Raw genomic sequence first — 16,504 nt, forward strand, 5'->3', positions numbered from 1 at the left:
ACACACACACACACACACACGCATAAAAATTATTATATATATATATTATTTTTAAAATATATATATATATATATAATATATATTTTTTATATATATATTATATATATTAAAATATTAATATTAATATCATATTTAATATGTATAAATATGCACAATCTATCTTACACCACACACACACACACACACACCACACACCACACACACCACACACAAAAACCAAAAACACACACACACCACACACACCCACACACACACACACATATATATATATTAATAATATATATAATAATATATATTTTATATATTTATATATATAAAATAAATACATATATATATATATATATTAATAAAATATAATATATATAATATAAAATATATATATATATATAATGTACATGTCTGTCAACATATATATACCTATATGTAAACAATATTTTACTATACATATTTATATATATATTATATTATAATATATATATATATATATATATATAAATATTAGATATGATTTTTTATTGTTTTTATATTAGATACTATATATTTAATATATATTATATATTATAATAATATATAATTAAAATATATATATTATATTATATCATGATACTACCCACATCCCACATACCTGTATGTGTATGTATACATATTTTATATACTACCTACATACCATATGTGTATGTATACATATGTCTATATATATACATATCATATACTATTGTATATATCATATTGTATATATTTATTAAAAAAATATATTTTTGATATAAAATTTAAAATATATATGTTATATTTATATGAACACATATTTTATTTGTATATATACATATATACATATAATGTACATTTTATGCATATATTTTTATTGATATATACATTAAAAATATATTATATAATTTTATATATTTATATATGTGTGTGTATGTATATATTATATATATATATACAATATATTATAAATATAATATAATATATATTATATATATAATATATTATTAATTTTATAATATATATATATAATATATATATTTAAAAAATATTATTATATAATTATATATTGTATTATGTATTATTTGTATATAATATACACATTTGTTTATATAATTGCAGTAATATTCATGTCTTTGTTTAGGAAAATTTCCTATATTTTTTTTTTTTTCTTTCTCTGTTTTTTAGATGCCTTTAAATGATGATTCAGGCAGATAGAAGAGATGTGAGTGAAGAGTTCTACAAAGTACAACCTGAGTTGCGTGCCTTGTACAAAAGAAGAGCTTCCCATGCTGTGGAGAGACGCAAGGAATTAGAGAAGAAATAATTACATTACCATGGAAATGGAGCACAAGTTTTCTTTGGCTCAGATCATAGGTGGAGGATAGAGATGGCCACTCCAGATAATATATGTGTATTTGTTTTGTTAATAAAACTCACAAATTCAGTGAACTTTGCTTGCATGTTGACTATAGTTTCTTTAGATCTAGATTTTCTAAATTCCAGTATTGTTTTTTGTTATGACAGAGAAAGATTAAAAGCTTTAGATACTAGCAGGATACCAGTTCATACTGTAATCAGAAAAAGGGTGCTAGAATGAAGAGTCTTGTGCTTGTTGTATTATACAAAATAATGGATGTTCAGAGTATGTACATGTCATGCTCAATGTGAGTTTACTTTATTAATAGTTTTTACACATAAATGGCTACACTTGTACTAAGGCACCAATGAGGCAATTACGAGTGCTGTCTGTCTTGTCTGTTTACTCCTTTTCTTGATTTTCGAAATATTTTACATTATCCCATATTGCTGTAAGTAATGTCTGTAACATTTTAGTAATTATAATGCCTAAAATAAAATAACAACATCAATATTCATATCATTAGTAAAAAAAAAAAAAATTCCCACCAATTCAAAGAAAGGTGAAATCAGGTTAGGTCACAAGGTGTTCCAATTGACTCCTTTATAGATAAACAGTAGCAGAGACATTTCAGGAGCACAGCATTTTGCGAGTGCTACTGAGCGTATGGAATTACAAAGTACAGAATACTTCAGTAAGAAAATGAAAACCAAAAAAAAAAGCATGCTTACGCTCCCCTTTATATATTTAACTCTTATAGGTTTCTATAAATACAATACACTTCCGCAAACATTGATACCAGCCTTTAAGTCCGTCTGAGTTCTGAGTAAAACTGAAGGTCATGTGATCTGAACCATGTCAGAGCAACTCTTTTTACATCTTCAACTGATGGAAAATTGGTACCTTTCAATGATTAAGGTGAATTTCGGAGGATTTCCCATGGAAATTCACATAGCACAGCTCTCGTCTGCTGAGCATTGTGAGCGGGTGCATTGTTGTGGTGGAATAAAACACGTTGATGCAACTTTCCAGGGTATTTTTCTGAGATTTTTGACAGTTTTCGCAAATGCATTCATGATACGCAGATGTACATATTTTCTTGCTCTCGAAGAAGTCAACCAGGAAATTCCCTCTGCATCCCAGAAGACAGTGGTCATGAATTTTCCTCTTGAAAGCTCAGATTTTTGCTTTTACTGGTCCACTTCCACACCGGGCAGCATGCTTTGATTGAATTTTGTCCTTGTGATCATACTGGTAGAGCCATGTTTCATCCCTTGTCAATTTTTTGCAAAAAAGCTTCAGAGTCCTCATCCCACTTGTTCAAAATTTCCAATTGAAAGATCTACCCTTTGTTTGCTGCTGATCTGGGCAGAGCAGCCTAGAGACCCATTAAGCGGAAAGCTTGCTTAGCCCCAAACTCTCCAACAGAATTTGTGTGTGTAGAACCCATAGAGATGTTGTGTCTGCTACTGATGCAGTGCTTATTCATTTATCCTTTCAATCATGTCACGAACAGCATCAATGTTTTCCTCACAAACTAACGTTGATGGCCTGCCACTGGGGAGCTCATCTTCAATTTCATTTCTTCCCCCTTCTGAACCAACTTATCCATTTGTAGGTTGTTGATTTCTTTGGGACATTGTCACATAAACTTGTTCCATGGCGTCAATTATTTGCCTATTCTCCCAACCGAGTTTCACCATGAACTTAATGTTTGTCCTGGCCTCGATTTTGGTGGATTCCATGTTGCTTGAGTGGTGCGTGACTTCCAAAGGGCAGCAATGCATTATTACCTGCATTTAAGCTTCGTGTTTGAACGCATTTGAAAAAGAATTTTTTCAGATGCATTGAAGTTATAGTTTTTTTTCCTCAAACTTTGAAACCCTTTCATATCATATTCCCCCCAATCCCTTGCCCCTTGTTGTGAGGGGGCTTAGGAGGTGAGGACTGGCCCCAATGCTGGGAATTTCCCGGGTTTTGGGAAACTCAGCCCCAGACTTGCTATTTTGCATGGTCTTTTTTTTTACCTCCTGCTTTTTCGTTTCCATCGCTTACCCAACCCCTTCCACTATCCACTTCCTAAGGTGTGAGAGCCATGCTGAAAGGTAAAAGGCTGAGGGAACCATGGGCACGGTATTCCCTGTTTTAGTTGTCTACGCATTACCCCTAAAGGGGATCTGAGGGGTGGACTGCTAATCTTCCCAACATACTCTAGGTTTTACCATGGACAATAATGAAGATATTATCCCTTATTAGAGTCAATGGGCTTGCCCTTCATAAAACAGCCTACCAATTCACTCTCCTGATTCCCGACCCCAGGCTATCCTTTGACCAGGCTCTGAAAACTGTAAATGCTACCCTCCTCAAAACCTACTAGTACATTATCCACTCAAGTCAAAACTCAATCTCCAGGAGACAATCCTACTCTTCCAAAATACTGAACTTCATCACCTCAACCCCCACAACCTTCTTTATGAACTACCCCCATCCTTCCTAGTTACTACTTTACAGCCTTACTGTCTGTGGCGTGTACACAAACACAAATTTTTGTAAGCTATTAGACAATAGACCACATGGCTGGTTGCCACGTGGTTGTAAGTCGATACCTTTCCCCCATATTTGCTCCTCTGTTTTCCCTGACCCACCAAAAACAGATACCACTCCCCCACTGTACTTCTCACCCATTTCCTTTGATCATGTCTCCATTCATTCCTCCAGTATTCATGTTTACACAGATGGCTCTAAAACCACTCTGGTGCTGGTTTCCCAGTAACCTTCCCAAATCGCTTTCAATACTCCTCCTGAATCCAATGTCCTTCCTTCAGAGCTGTACACACTCCTTTTTGCTTTAAAACATATATCATCATCATCAAGGGCTAACGCCGACGGGGCGCATGGTCGCATCCACCTTTCGCTTCCAGCTACGAGGGAAGTCTCCAGGCAGGCCCACGCCCCCTCTCTAATTCCTCGCGACAGGTCTTGTAAGACATATATACTCACTCCTTTCTTCCTCTTTCACTATCCCGTAACTCATTAACGTTCATAAAATTGCACTCGACCAACCCTTTGTCTGTAAGATCCAGAACTGGTTGTTCTACCTATTCATACACCATAAATCTTTCAGATTTTTCTGGGTGCCCAGTTATGTTGGAATCCCTGGTAATGAACACGCAGACATTCTAGCACGTTACGCCCCCTATGTCCACATCCCACTAACCAAGTTTCTCACGTTTTCAGCCACGATTATTACCCCACTTTAAGACCTTCTTGTATACCGATGGCAATCTTTCTGGTCAAGTCTCCGCACTAATAAATTACATACTGTAAAACGATCAATCTCCTCCTGGTCACTCCTTTTTATCAAACGACGTTGGGGACGCTTCGCCCCCCTTACTTTTATTGGCCACACCCACAAACCCCTCCTATTTGTGTCACTTCTGGGCCCCCCCCTAGTTTTTCCCCATGCAAAGCCCCCCTTTCGTTTCACCATTCTGTTGCTGTCCACGCTTTGATCAGCCCGTATTCGCTTTCCCCCACCCATCCTCCCTTCTCCGACCTCCCAGCCTATCAACTCCTTTCAGAATCTCATAAATTTTTGCTTTGACAAACCCGTTTTCCTTCCCCAACGCTTCATATCCCTTTCCTTTAAACTAATCCCCCCTTAACCCCAACCCTACCTTAACCCCTTCACTCCACTCCTTTCCCACCCTTTTAACCCTTTTTAAAATCAACTACATAAAAAAAAAAAAAAACATAGCAACCACTACTAACTCAAGTGGGTTCACTACCCTTTCTGCCCTTTCCCATATGCTACTACTTAGATGCTAAATTTTTTTTTTTTTGGGGGGGGTGAGGGTTTAACCATTAACCAATTATATATATATATATATATATAATTATATATATATATATAATTATATATATATTATAATATATACATATATAATATATATATATTATATTATATATTTATATATTTATATATAAATTTTTCTATTATATTGTATGTTATATATATATATATATATATAAATTTTATATATATTATTAATTATTATATATAATTAAATATTTTATATATATAATTTATAAATTTATTAATATATATATATATATATATTTATATATATATAATTTTATATATATATTATTTATATTATATTTTATTTATATATAATATAAAAGTATATATATATTATAAATATTATATTAATATATATATATATATAAACACACACACACACACACACACACAACCAAACACCACACCACACAACACCACACACACAACAATATTATATATATATATATATATATTAAAATATTAAAATATATTTTATATATAATATATATATATATATTTGTCCAGATTAGTGTGTTTTCCCTAACTAAATTACCAAAACATTTTCTTCGATGCCTTTCGGTGTTTTGTGTGCTGTGTGCTGTATACGAGTTCCTTGGTACTTTCCCCGCGACCAAAGCAAGGTCGGGCCCATTCTTACACCTTCACTTAGCTCCAAGCTCTGTGCCCAACCACAAGCCACCAGATGTAAGCGACACGTGATATGGGAGCACCGTGTCCACCAATGTGGAGAGACGAGAGATGGAATTGGGGCATGCTTGCTGGTTTATTCTTGAAGACAGTTATGAGACCCCCAAGAGGCCTCTTGGGGGTGGAGTTGGACCCTGTGTGGCTTGCCTGTCCCGCCGTGTCTCTCCTCTCTGCCTTACGGACGTGTCCTTTTTTGCGGCGGTTCCTTTCGAGGGCGGGTGTTTATCCCTGTGCGAAAGCAAAGGGCCGGCGACATCTGCGTTCTTTCCTAAGGAGAAGGGCAGCTGCCCTTTTTCGGGGGGGTGAAGTGTTCATCTGTTGACATCGCTCGGCCACGCGCAAGGCTCGTCCTCGAGCCGACTGTAACCTTGAAACGATGCAGTAGAGGTTTTGTTCGGGATCTACAGATGGTTCCTGGTGACCCGAGGTCACAGGACAGGGTGGTGTGGCAGAGGTTTCGCACTGGGTGCAACATTCAGTAGGGAGGAGGGTAAATCGTCTTCAAAAGCTGAAAATAAGTGTACCACCCATAAAAGGGCAAAGGGAGGATATGCTTGTCTTCCCTTTAATAAGTTCAAAAAAATGAGAGCATAATAAGGACTTTTTGTCAAAAAGAAGGCATTCAAGAAAGGTGTTAATTACTTAGTTTCAGATTAGCGATTCAATAAGGACCATCATATTGAAGAAAAAATTTAAAAATGGATAAAAATTCCTATCTTTGGGGTAAATGGCAAGTTTTATGCTTCGAACCATAGGCACTGGCCTGAATTTAAATTCTAACATGCGCTCTGGGCGCTTAAATCGTTGGCGAAATTTCCCTAGCGGGGGGCGCGGGGTTCCTACGTTTGGGCCATACCGGGTTTTTTTTTTAAAATTAACTTGGGGTGATTGAACCATAACCTTTATAAAGCAGGGTGTCGCAATGTTTGCCATTTTTTGGAGACCTCCCATCAGTACATATTCACCAAACCTTAAACAAAAGAAGCTAAACTCCAAATTACGAGGACAAGATTCAAACTTCGAGGGACTCGTAAAAGAGATTTGGGTTTCAGTTTTAGTCCCAGGGATGGCACATGAAAATACCAATTTTAGATAATTTCCCGGTAGAAGGGGCGGTAGTAATAAAAGGGAAAATCAGGTTCAAAATCTACATGTGAACGATGACAGATTACACTAAAGTTGAAACAGGATATAAAAAACGATATAGTGTATACACGAATATAACAATACGCAAGAATAATGAAGGATTTCTAATAGGAATAAAATATAAGAGAAAAAAAAAAATTTTCATTATTCGACACAAAAAAACATGAAAAATGTATGAAGCAGCCCAAAAATCGTAATTAATTAACTCGAAGGGGACTCTTTTTTTTCTAAAGAAAAGTATACGAATTGTGCGATCTAGGATAAAAATTGGCGGTTCCTTCGAGGCGATGTTTATCCCCGTGCGAAAAAAGAAAAACCGGTACATCTCGTTCTGCCCGGGGGAAGGGCAGTGCTTGCGGGGTGTGAAGTGTCTCCGGGCTGCACTATTGTTGACAGTCCTACACACCAATTGGGTACTGCCAATGTATTGGCTTTATAATCTTGTTTTAATTTGATGAAATATTCTAGTGTATATTTATAATAACTATGCTAAAAGAGGCTCAAACCTTTTTCGTCTCCGCTTTTTTTTTATGAAAATGAATCGATTTGACATTTGAGTACCTTCTCAAGACGGGGAAAAATTTCTGGCTCGGGTACCTCTCAAGCAAACAAGCTTTTTCAAAGAAACCTGGCCCCTGTAAATTTTCTGTTTTGTTGTTTTTTGAGGATGCACTCTTATTGTTTTTCCCTTTACAAAATTTTAAAAATATTGGTGAAAAGTGCCTGTAATATAAATTTCCTGGAAAATACCACTCATCTAATGATCATATTGAATAAGGAGAGGAACTGCCCTTATAAAGAAAACCTCAAAATATATATATATTAATTTAATATATATTATATATTATAATATATATGTTTTATATTATTTATATATGTATATATAATATTATAATTATATATATAATATATATATATATAATATATATTATATATAATATTAGTATATTAATATATATTTTAAAATATATTATAATTTTTTATATATATATATATTATAATAATATATAATATATTATATATATATTAAATAAAAATTAAAATATATGTATGTGTGTATATATATTTATATTATTATATGTATGTGTGTGTGTGTGGTATATATTTATAATATTATATATATATATATTATATATGTATATATATATATATTATATAATATATATATATGTTTTATATATATATAACATAATATATTATATATTTATATATACATATATTTTATTAATATTTGTATGTGTGTATGTTATATATATGTTATATTAATAATAATATATTATTATATATAAATATTAATATATTTATTTTATATTATATATTATATATATAATTATATTAAAAATATATATATATTATAATAATTTTGTAGTATAATATTAATTTATAAATATATATATATATTAATATATATTATATATATATTTTGTTTATATATATTTTTATATATTATATTATATTATATATATTTATTTTATTATATATATATAAAATATATTATATATAATATTTTGTTGTGTATGTTATTCCCCTTTTAATTATATGTATGTTGGGGGTTTTGTTATATTTTATATTTTTTTAACCAAACCCATATTAATATTTTTATATATTTTTTATACTAATTTTATATATATATATATATATATATATATAATAATATTAATTTATCTATTTTATATTTAATTTTATTATTTATTATAATTAAAATATATTATAATTATTCTTTTTATTATATATAACCATAAAATATTATTTATATATTTTAATTATATAATATATTTATATTTTATTTTATATTATTTTATATATTTTTTTATTAATATATAGGGTTTTTTTGTTATATAAATATAATAATGTTTATTTTTTATATTATATTTAAAAATTATATATATATTTTATATATATTAAAAAGTTTTGTGAAAAATTTTTTTTATTTATTAATACAAAATATATTATATATATATATATATTATATATTTATAATATATATATATTTTAAAATTAATATATATTATATTATATTATATTATTATTATATATATATATATTTTTTATATATACATATATATACATATATATATGTATATTTATATTATATATATATATAATATATATTTATATATATTTATTCATATAATAAACATCATATATGAACATATATATTGATAGATAGATAGATAGATAGATAGATAGATAGATATATAGATATATATATAAATGTATGTATTGCTACGCCAGTGGGTCTTTGTCTCTGTGCGAAACATGTGTTAACATGAAGGGACCTGGGCAAACATGACGCAGCTGGCTGTGAGCGGAGGAGCGGAGGAACAGCCGAAGACGCATTTGGGGTGCTGCTCCTGTGAAGACCTCGTGTGTGCCCTTTTGACCTGATATATACTTTGTGTTGCCCTGTTATAAGTTGTATCGTGCAGTGTGACATGCTGGTTTCCCCCTGTATTGTGCCTATAGAAAAGTGTATGGGTAAATAACTTGTGTAAATAAAGGAAAGACTGTAATCGTGTTTATTTCGTGCCCTGCCTCGCCACTTGGCGTTTTCCTTGTGGTGTTCTGGGACGCTGTGGTGCTTGGTGCCTCTTGGAGCTGTTCAGTGTTCACGACCCTGTGGATAGCACGCCGTCTGCCTAGCCTGCCTTGTGTTGGTGGCAGAGAGACGAGGCGGTCGGCGTAACAGTATGTATGATATACATACATAATATATATATATATATATATATATATATATATATATATATATATATATATATATATATATACATACATATGATATATATACAAATGATATATATATATATATACAAATATATATTATATATGTAAATATGTATAATGATATATATAAACAAATATATATATATATATATATATATATAAATATATATGAAAAGGGAAACAGCCACAGTAGAAAATGAAACTAAATCGTAACGTTTCGAACTCTTTACGAGTACCTCTTCAGACGAATAAACCGAAATGGATACAAGGAGAAAATTTTGGCAAGTATATATAGTGATAGAGAGACAGGACGAACAAGAGCTGAATCAGGTCTCAGGAGGGTCAAGGTCGAAGAGTCTGGGGAAGGCTTTGCTAACTAACGAGGAGGTAGTACGAGGAGCACTCAAGTTGAAATTAGGCATTTTTCTAATTAATAGAGATTCTAACATTTTTCTTTCGTACGAATTGGCTGATTTATGAATTAATTTAGCGCTTTTCAAGTTAAGCAGGTGACCTTCATCACGTAAATGAACGAAACACGCATTTGATTCTCTAGCAAATCTAACATCACGCTTATGTTCATTAATTCTTTTCTCAAAAGCTCTACCAGTCTCACCTATGTAAAACTTGGGGCAATCTTTACAAGGTATAGTGTAAATACCGGGAGAAGTCTCAAGACCACCGCTAGCCGCATTGTGTTTAACTAAAGTATTATGCAACGTATTCGGATATGTAAAGACAATGTCAATGCCAGCGCCTTTAAACATGTGCCGTTTTTCATCGTGGGACGGGTTATACGGAACAATTAATAGATTACTGGCACTATCCTGTTGAGAATTACGGGAATGAGTATAAAATTTCCATCTCGCAGATGAGTGTGCCTGATTTAAGAAGAAACGGGGATATCCTAATTTCGAAAAGTTTCAAAATGACGTCAAGACGATCAATAAACTCATTGTCACAAATTCTATATGCCCTAAGAAACATGGACGAGACTACTGACTTTTTAACATATAACGGGCGATAAGAGAAAAAGTGAAGATAATTAGCGGTGTGAGTAGGTTTACGGTAAACCGAAAATTTAAGCGACCCATTTACATTGAATAAAGTATGTCGAGAAAAGGTAATTTCCCTGAATCTTCCCATTCTGCTTTAAAATTGATAGTACGCGCGAGGTTGTTGAGTTTACTGAAAAAATCATCGAAATTTGAACGGTTCACTTGCCACATAGAAAATATATCATCAACATAACGAAACCAAACCGTGTCGGGAGGGAGAATCGACGGAAGGAGTTCAGATTCAAACATCTCCATATATAAATTCGCAAGAACCGGGCTTAAGCTACTTCCCATCGCGATACCATTGATTTGTTTATAAAATTCACCGTCAAACGTAAAGACATTATTCGTGACGCACAAACGAATGAGATCGATAAAGCAATTGACCGGAATAGGGATCTTATCACGAGCTGAATTAAGTTTTCTTTCAAGAAATTCTAACACATCTTCAAGCGGAACATTAGTGAACAAGGAATCTACATCAAAACTCACTAATTTCTTACCGTGCGTCGGCAAGTTTCTAATCTTATCCATGAAATCCATTGAATGTTTAATATGACTATCAGAAAAGGACCCCATAAAAGGAGATAAAACGCTCGCTAGCCATGAGTCTAAAGGACGGGTAACCGAGTTGCAAGACGAGATAATAGGCCTTAGAGGGACGCCCTGTTTGTGAGTTTTAGGAAGGCCATAAAAATACGGAATAGAGGGATTAACCGTTCTAAAGCGATCAAAGAATTTGGGGTCAGGACATAAGGCAGCAATACGTCTAAGGTTTTTACGAAATGACTCCGTGACAGAAGGGTAAGGGTTGGAGCGCAGTTTTTGATACGTCGAGTTGTCGTTCAAAAGGGAATGAGCTTTGCTTATATAATCAGATTTATTAAGGATAACTACGTTATTACCTTTGTAAATATCTATATATGATATATACATGATATATATTTATATAGCATATATATATATTTATATTTATAAATATATATATATATATATATATATATATATATATATATATATATATATATATATATAAACACACACACACATATATACATATATATTATGTAAGATATTTACATATACAGTTATATATTCATATATATACATGTATATAGCATTTATGTATGGATATATATTGATATATATACATATACATACATATATATATATATATATATATATATATATATATATATATATATATATATATATATATATATATATATATATATACATACATACATACATACATACATACATACACACACACACACACGTGTATGTGTGTGTGTGCTTATTAAAAACTACTGGATCAATAAAAAAATAGATGGGCTATCGCTCGAAAAGCGAGGCCCTTTCCCACAAAGCTCATGGTTTTTTTTTCGTTATCAGAGTATCAAAAGGGTTTGGGTTACTGTACCGGGTTACTGAAGTCAACCTTTCGTGTCTTTATTAATAATTTATTGAACTTTAAAGTAAATAGATCTGAGGTTTGCACTTCACGAAAGTTCATTTCATCTATGTTTCACTAATTATCTTTCCAGATCAAACCTACTATCTATTGAAAGGCAATTACTATCGCACAGATAAATCCAATAAGGTTTTACGTCCAAAGATACTGCTCGTTTGGACAGTTGGTTTGCACGGTGGGCATGTCCCGCTTGGCATTGATGTTGACCAGCTGGGAGCCAGTGCTTCAAATCCGTCAAAAATGAGTTTGGAATCTGTGGTCTACGTGCCAATATCCAAGAAAATTCTGGAAAAGGGAGAGACAGAAATTTTGATTAGTTTTGCTATATTTGAAATGTTGATAAAAGTAGGTTTTTGTTTAAAAAAAAAAAAATCGTCATCTCTGCTACGAAGAAAACTTACCAAATTTAAGTTCAGGTCCAAAATATTCACAAAGTGTAGACAACAGCGTAGTTTTTGTAGTCGGTTGCAACCACATTGTAGTTAGGTTTGTTTCTCCCCATGCTGTTTCCATCTGAAAGGCATTAACTGAACATTTATTTTACAAAATAATAGTTTTCTAGCTTTCTGGCTAAAACGCCTGAGGAGTTTTTCCTCTACCAAAGAAAACTCTTAAAACGCTTACGTAAAAATCCCTGATACACTGGGAAACAGACCGTACTCCTATTACCAAGTACCTTGTGGCGTAGGCTCAAAGGCGTCTACGTAAAAAGAAAGAGAAAGGAAAAAAGAGGAAGAGAACGAACGGAACCAAAAATCCACGTAGCGGTAGAAGTTCAGAATTCATGTTAACAGATCACATAAACCAAATTATTTCATGTGACCAATCTCTAAACAAAAAGTACCAAAATCTTACCGTGGTTACCGCTCAACCCTTTTAAGTATGATTTATGTCCTTGTTATCGGTAGTTTCACAAGTAATGAATATATAGGTATGCATCATGTTTTGCTATGTATCATGTGACCTGTAGTCAATGTCCATATGTATATTTTGATGGGATTTTGGACTGCGGAGATGTTACAGACTTACCGAAGCCAGCGGTGAAAGGAAATTCCAAAGAGTTGACCAGCACTTGGTCATCTGATAGAGTCGCCACGCCAGCGATTGTATTTAGTTCACCTCTATAAAAAAAGAAAAAAAGAAAATTAATAATAATAATAATAAGAATAAGAATATTAATGATAATAATATTAATAATAATAATAATAATAATAATAATATAATAAATAATAATAATAATAATAATAATAATAACAAACAACAACAACAATAATAATAATAATAACATAATAATGATAATAATAATAATATAATAAACAAAACAAAATTATTGGCAAATGTAATTTACGAAAAAAAGATCATTGATAATAAATTTTAACTAAATAGTATCATGGATATTTTTTCTCACAATTGTCCTTCTCCGACTTCCCGTGTTTGCGAGCACGTCGGTACTTACTCCTGGACGTCGGAGTTTAGAAAGGACACGCTGCCATTCGGGAAGAGCGCGTAGTCGGCCGTGACGCAGGAGCCGTCTTGGAACGGATTGAAGAAGCGCTCGATCTCATACCATCGGCCGAGGTACTAAGGGAAAATGATACAGTTACCTGTTTCGGGGACTCTGGATTTGACATTAAGAAAAACAAAACAAAACATAGATATGCCTTCTCGGTAAAAGTACCATTGTTAATGTGTCCTAAATCAAAATCGTGTTAATAAATAAACAATCATTACATAGGTGTTATGATCATCGTTATCATTTTCACTGAAAAATAAATCTTTAGAAATCACCAAAATGAATGCAACGCTAGAGCCATTATGTCGGCGTTGAGTGGAATTAGCAATCAATGGGTACATTATGTAAGAGTTTATGCAATATTGTAGTACAAATAATAAATTTGCAAAATCTTACTGAAGTGCAGCTGTTGTTATGGTTAATAAATAAGTTACAGATATCTTAATCTGAAGGCTAGCCTCCGTCGTCGCATTCGCGTGGTAATGGTGGGTAACTATACTCAGACAGCAACTCACCGCATGGAGGTCGAATTTTTCTACTACGGGGAAAACGGGGCAGGGCCCGTCGTCAGGGGGAACCGGCATGAAGCCCTGAACGCGGACGGCGCCCACGAACAGACTAAGTATGGCCAGGAACACCAACAAAACCGCCATCTCACGCGACAAGTCTGCCGAAGAAAATAAAACCTCTTAGACTGACTTTATCTCAAGCTAACTCCATTAGGTGTACATCCAATAAAATAAAAATCTTGAAAATGCATTTGTAATTAAATGCATCAAAATGAATGTTTGATATTTTCATGGAAAACTACATCTATTTATTTCTGTATGGATTTCTTTGTGCAAGTGTTGCTTTTATTCATGTCCGCACACGGACACCGCATGCATGCTCTACCACACATGCGCTTTGCAAAACCATATCTCAGTGTTTTATATGTTGTTTGGTTACTCCATTTGAGGGAAAAGGTGAATAAAATACGGAGCTCTGCTGAGCTACGCGAGTATATTCTGGAGGAGTGTACAACACTAATGTTTACGTAGGGGTTACGTACGCATGCAAAATGTATAGAGGGATACGTTAGTAAAGTTATAATATAAAGTATATAAAGTACATAATTATAAATGAGATAATTATGGTTAATCATATGACATCCCTCTTTTTCAAGAAACAAAAGAAAATGGGGTTAGATTCTTATCATATATGAGATATAACCTTTGGCAGTTAGTTACAAAATATGTGAGAATCTAAAGTGTATCAAAAATATAGTTTGACATTCATTGAGCTTCTTAAGTTGGGTAACTGAGATTGCACCTGAGAATGCTTTGTAGTTCACAGACATGTAAAATAAGAATTAGCACCTTTTTCAGTAATTTTCAAAAAGAATATAGCACCTTGTTTCGAGAATCAGGTTAGTATACCGGCTATTATGAGAGCACTTTCCTTAACACTATAAAGCATTTCACATACACACTATAGAGAATGAAACTGATTACAAGTTCAGTCTATTGGGCTTCTTGATGGTACGGCCATATCTTGTTCTTGTGCCTTCATAGGGTAGTTCTTGTTCTTGAGGCACTATTTTAGGAGCTTTGCTCACATGATCTTCATTGTTATTCATATTCACTGTTGTTTTAGTACTTTTCTCGATGGTCTTCTTTTGGAAGTGGATACCTGGGCTGTGGTGTCTGCCTGATGTATCGCCTGTTTCTTCTTAAGATGCCTCCATTTGTGTCTCTACTATGTAGGATCGAAGTGCTTGGAATTCTCAATGACTGTGGCTTGTATTCATCTTCCAGTTATGTGGTCTTGAACTCGAACAGCTTGGCATGGTAGGAGTGTCTGTTGGTCTTTTGATCCTCGGTCATAATACAGCTTTTGTGTGTCTTGCTTCCTCTTGAAGTTCTCACCCTGACGACAATGGCTCGTGGAAAACACGTGGTCAACTGGCCAACTCGTGATAGTCTTGTTCAGGACATATTTTCCACGTTATTTCTACGTTTTCATTTCTCGTTTCCTCCCTTGGTTTTTCCGACATTGTCTGGTGGCATAATGCACGAGAATACCACGTGTTCACTTCATCGTTCTCCTATTGTTTTTTTCGGGTATTGTTTGGTGGCATTATGCATGAGAATACTACATGATTTCCACGTGTCCATTTCTCATTCTTCACCTGGTCTCATGGTGGCTTTTATGCACGAGAATACCACGTGAATTCCATGCCTGCCACTTTGAAAATTTAATTTTAGACAGCGGCTCCATCAAGTTTTTTTTTTTGCAAGACCACATAGTAACCTTGGGAGTCCCTCTATACATAATACTTGCTGAATGAAAAAATAAATCGAAACCAAAAGCAAAAAAAAAAAATATGTTTTCTTGATAGACTTTTTTGCCTTTGTTGCGAAACCAAACTTGCATCCACCGCACATTCTTCCAAAAAAGCTTGCATGATATTCTGAATAATGATCGTCGGCCGTGTAAAGTGGCCGCCCGAGTGTAGTCGAGACTTCCGAACCCTTCTAACGCTGGCGGTCGGATCTGGAACCAAATTATTTCGCCAATTATGTTACCCATTTTGAAAGCTTGAGTTCCGTCGTCTTCTCTTCCAAACTTTTGTTTTCACGAGTGCATGATATATTTTCTTACCCAGGAAAAGCTTAGAGTCGTCGTCTTCCTTCAAGTTTCAGCATGT

At 33.3% G+C, this 16,504-nt stretch overlaps 1 protein-coding gene across 1 annotated transcript; it reads right to left on the minus strand.

The window, feature by feature from the left end:
- Positions 1-5,855: 5,855 nt before the first annotated feature.
- Positions 5,856-15,460, minus strand: LOC119589610. Its single transcript, XM_037938206.1, is given in 12 exon segments — positions 5,856-6,102; positions 6,265-6,396; positions 7,367-7,459; positions 7,605-7,766; positions 12,439-12,515; positions 12,517-12,587; positions 12,704-12,734; positions 12,736-12,815; positions 13,332-13,423; positions 13,759-13,883; positions 14,331-14,482; positions 14,764-15,460. Coding segments are annotated over 12 exon segments (1,458 nt in total). The 5' UTR covers positions 14,960-15,460.
- Positions 15,461-16,504: the final 1,044 nt, after the last annotated feature.

This window comes from Penaeus monodon, chromosome 26 (genome assembly GCF_015228065.2).
Source record: "Penaeus monodon isolate SGIC_2016 chromosome 26, NSTDA_Pmon_1, whole genome shotgun sequence".
NCBI classification, from domain to species: Eukaryota; Metazoa; Arthropoda; class Malacostraca; order Decapoda; family Penaeidae; genus Penaeus; species Penaeus monodon.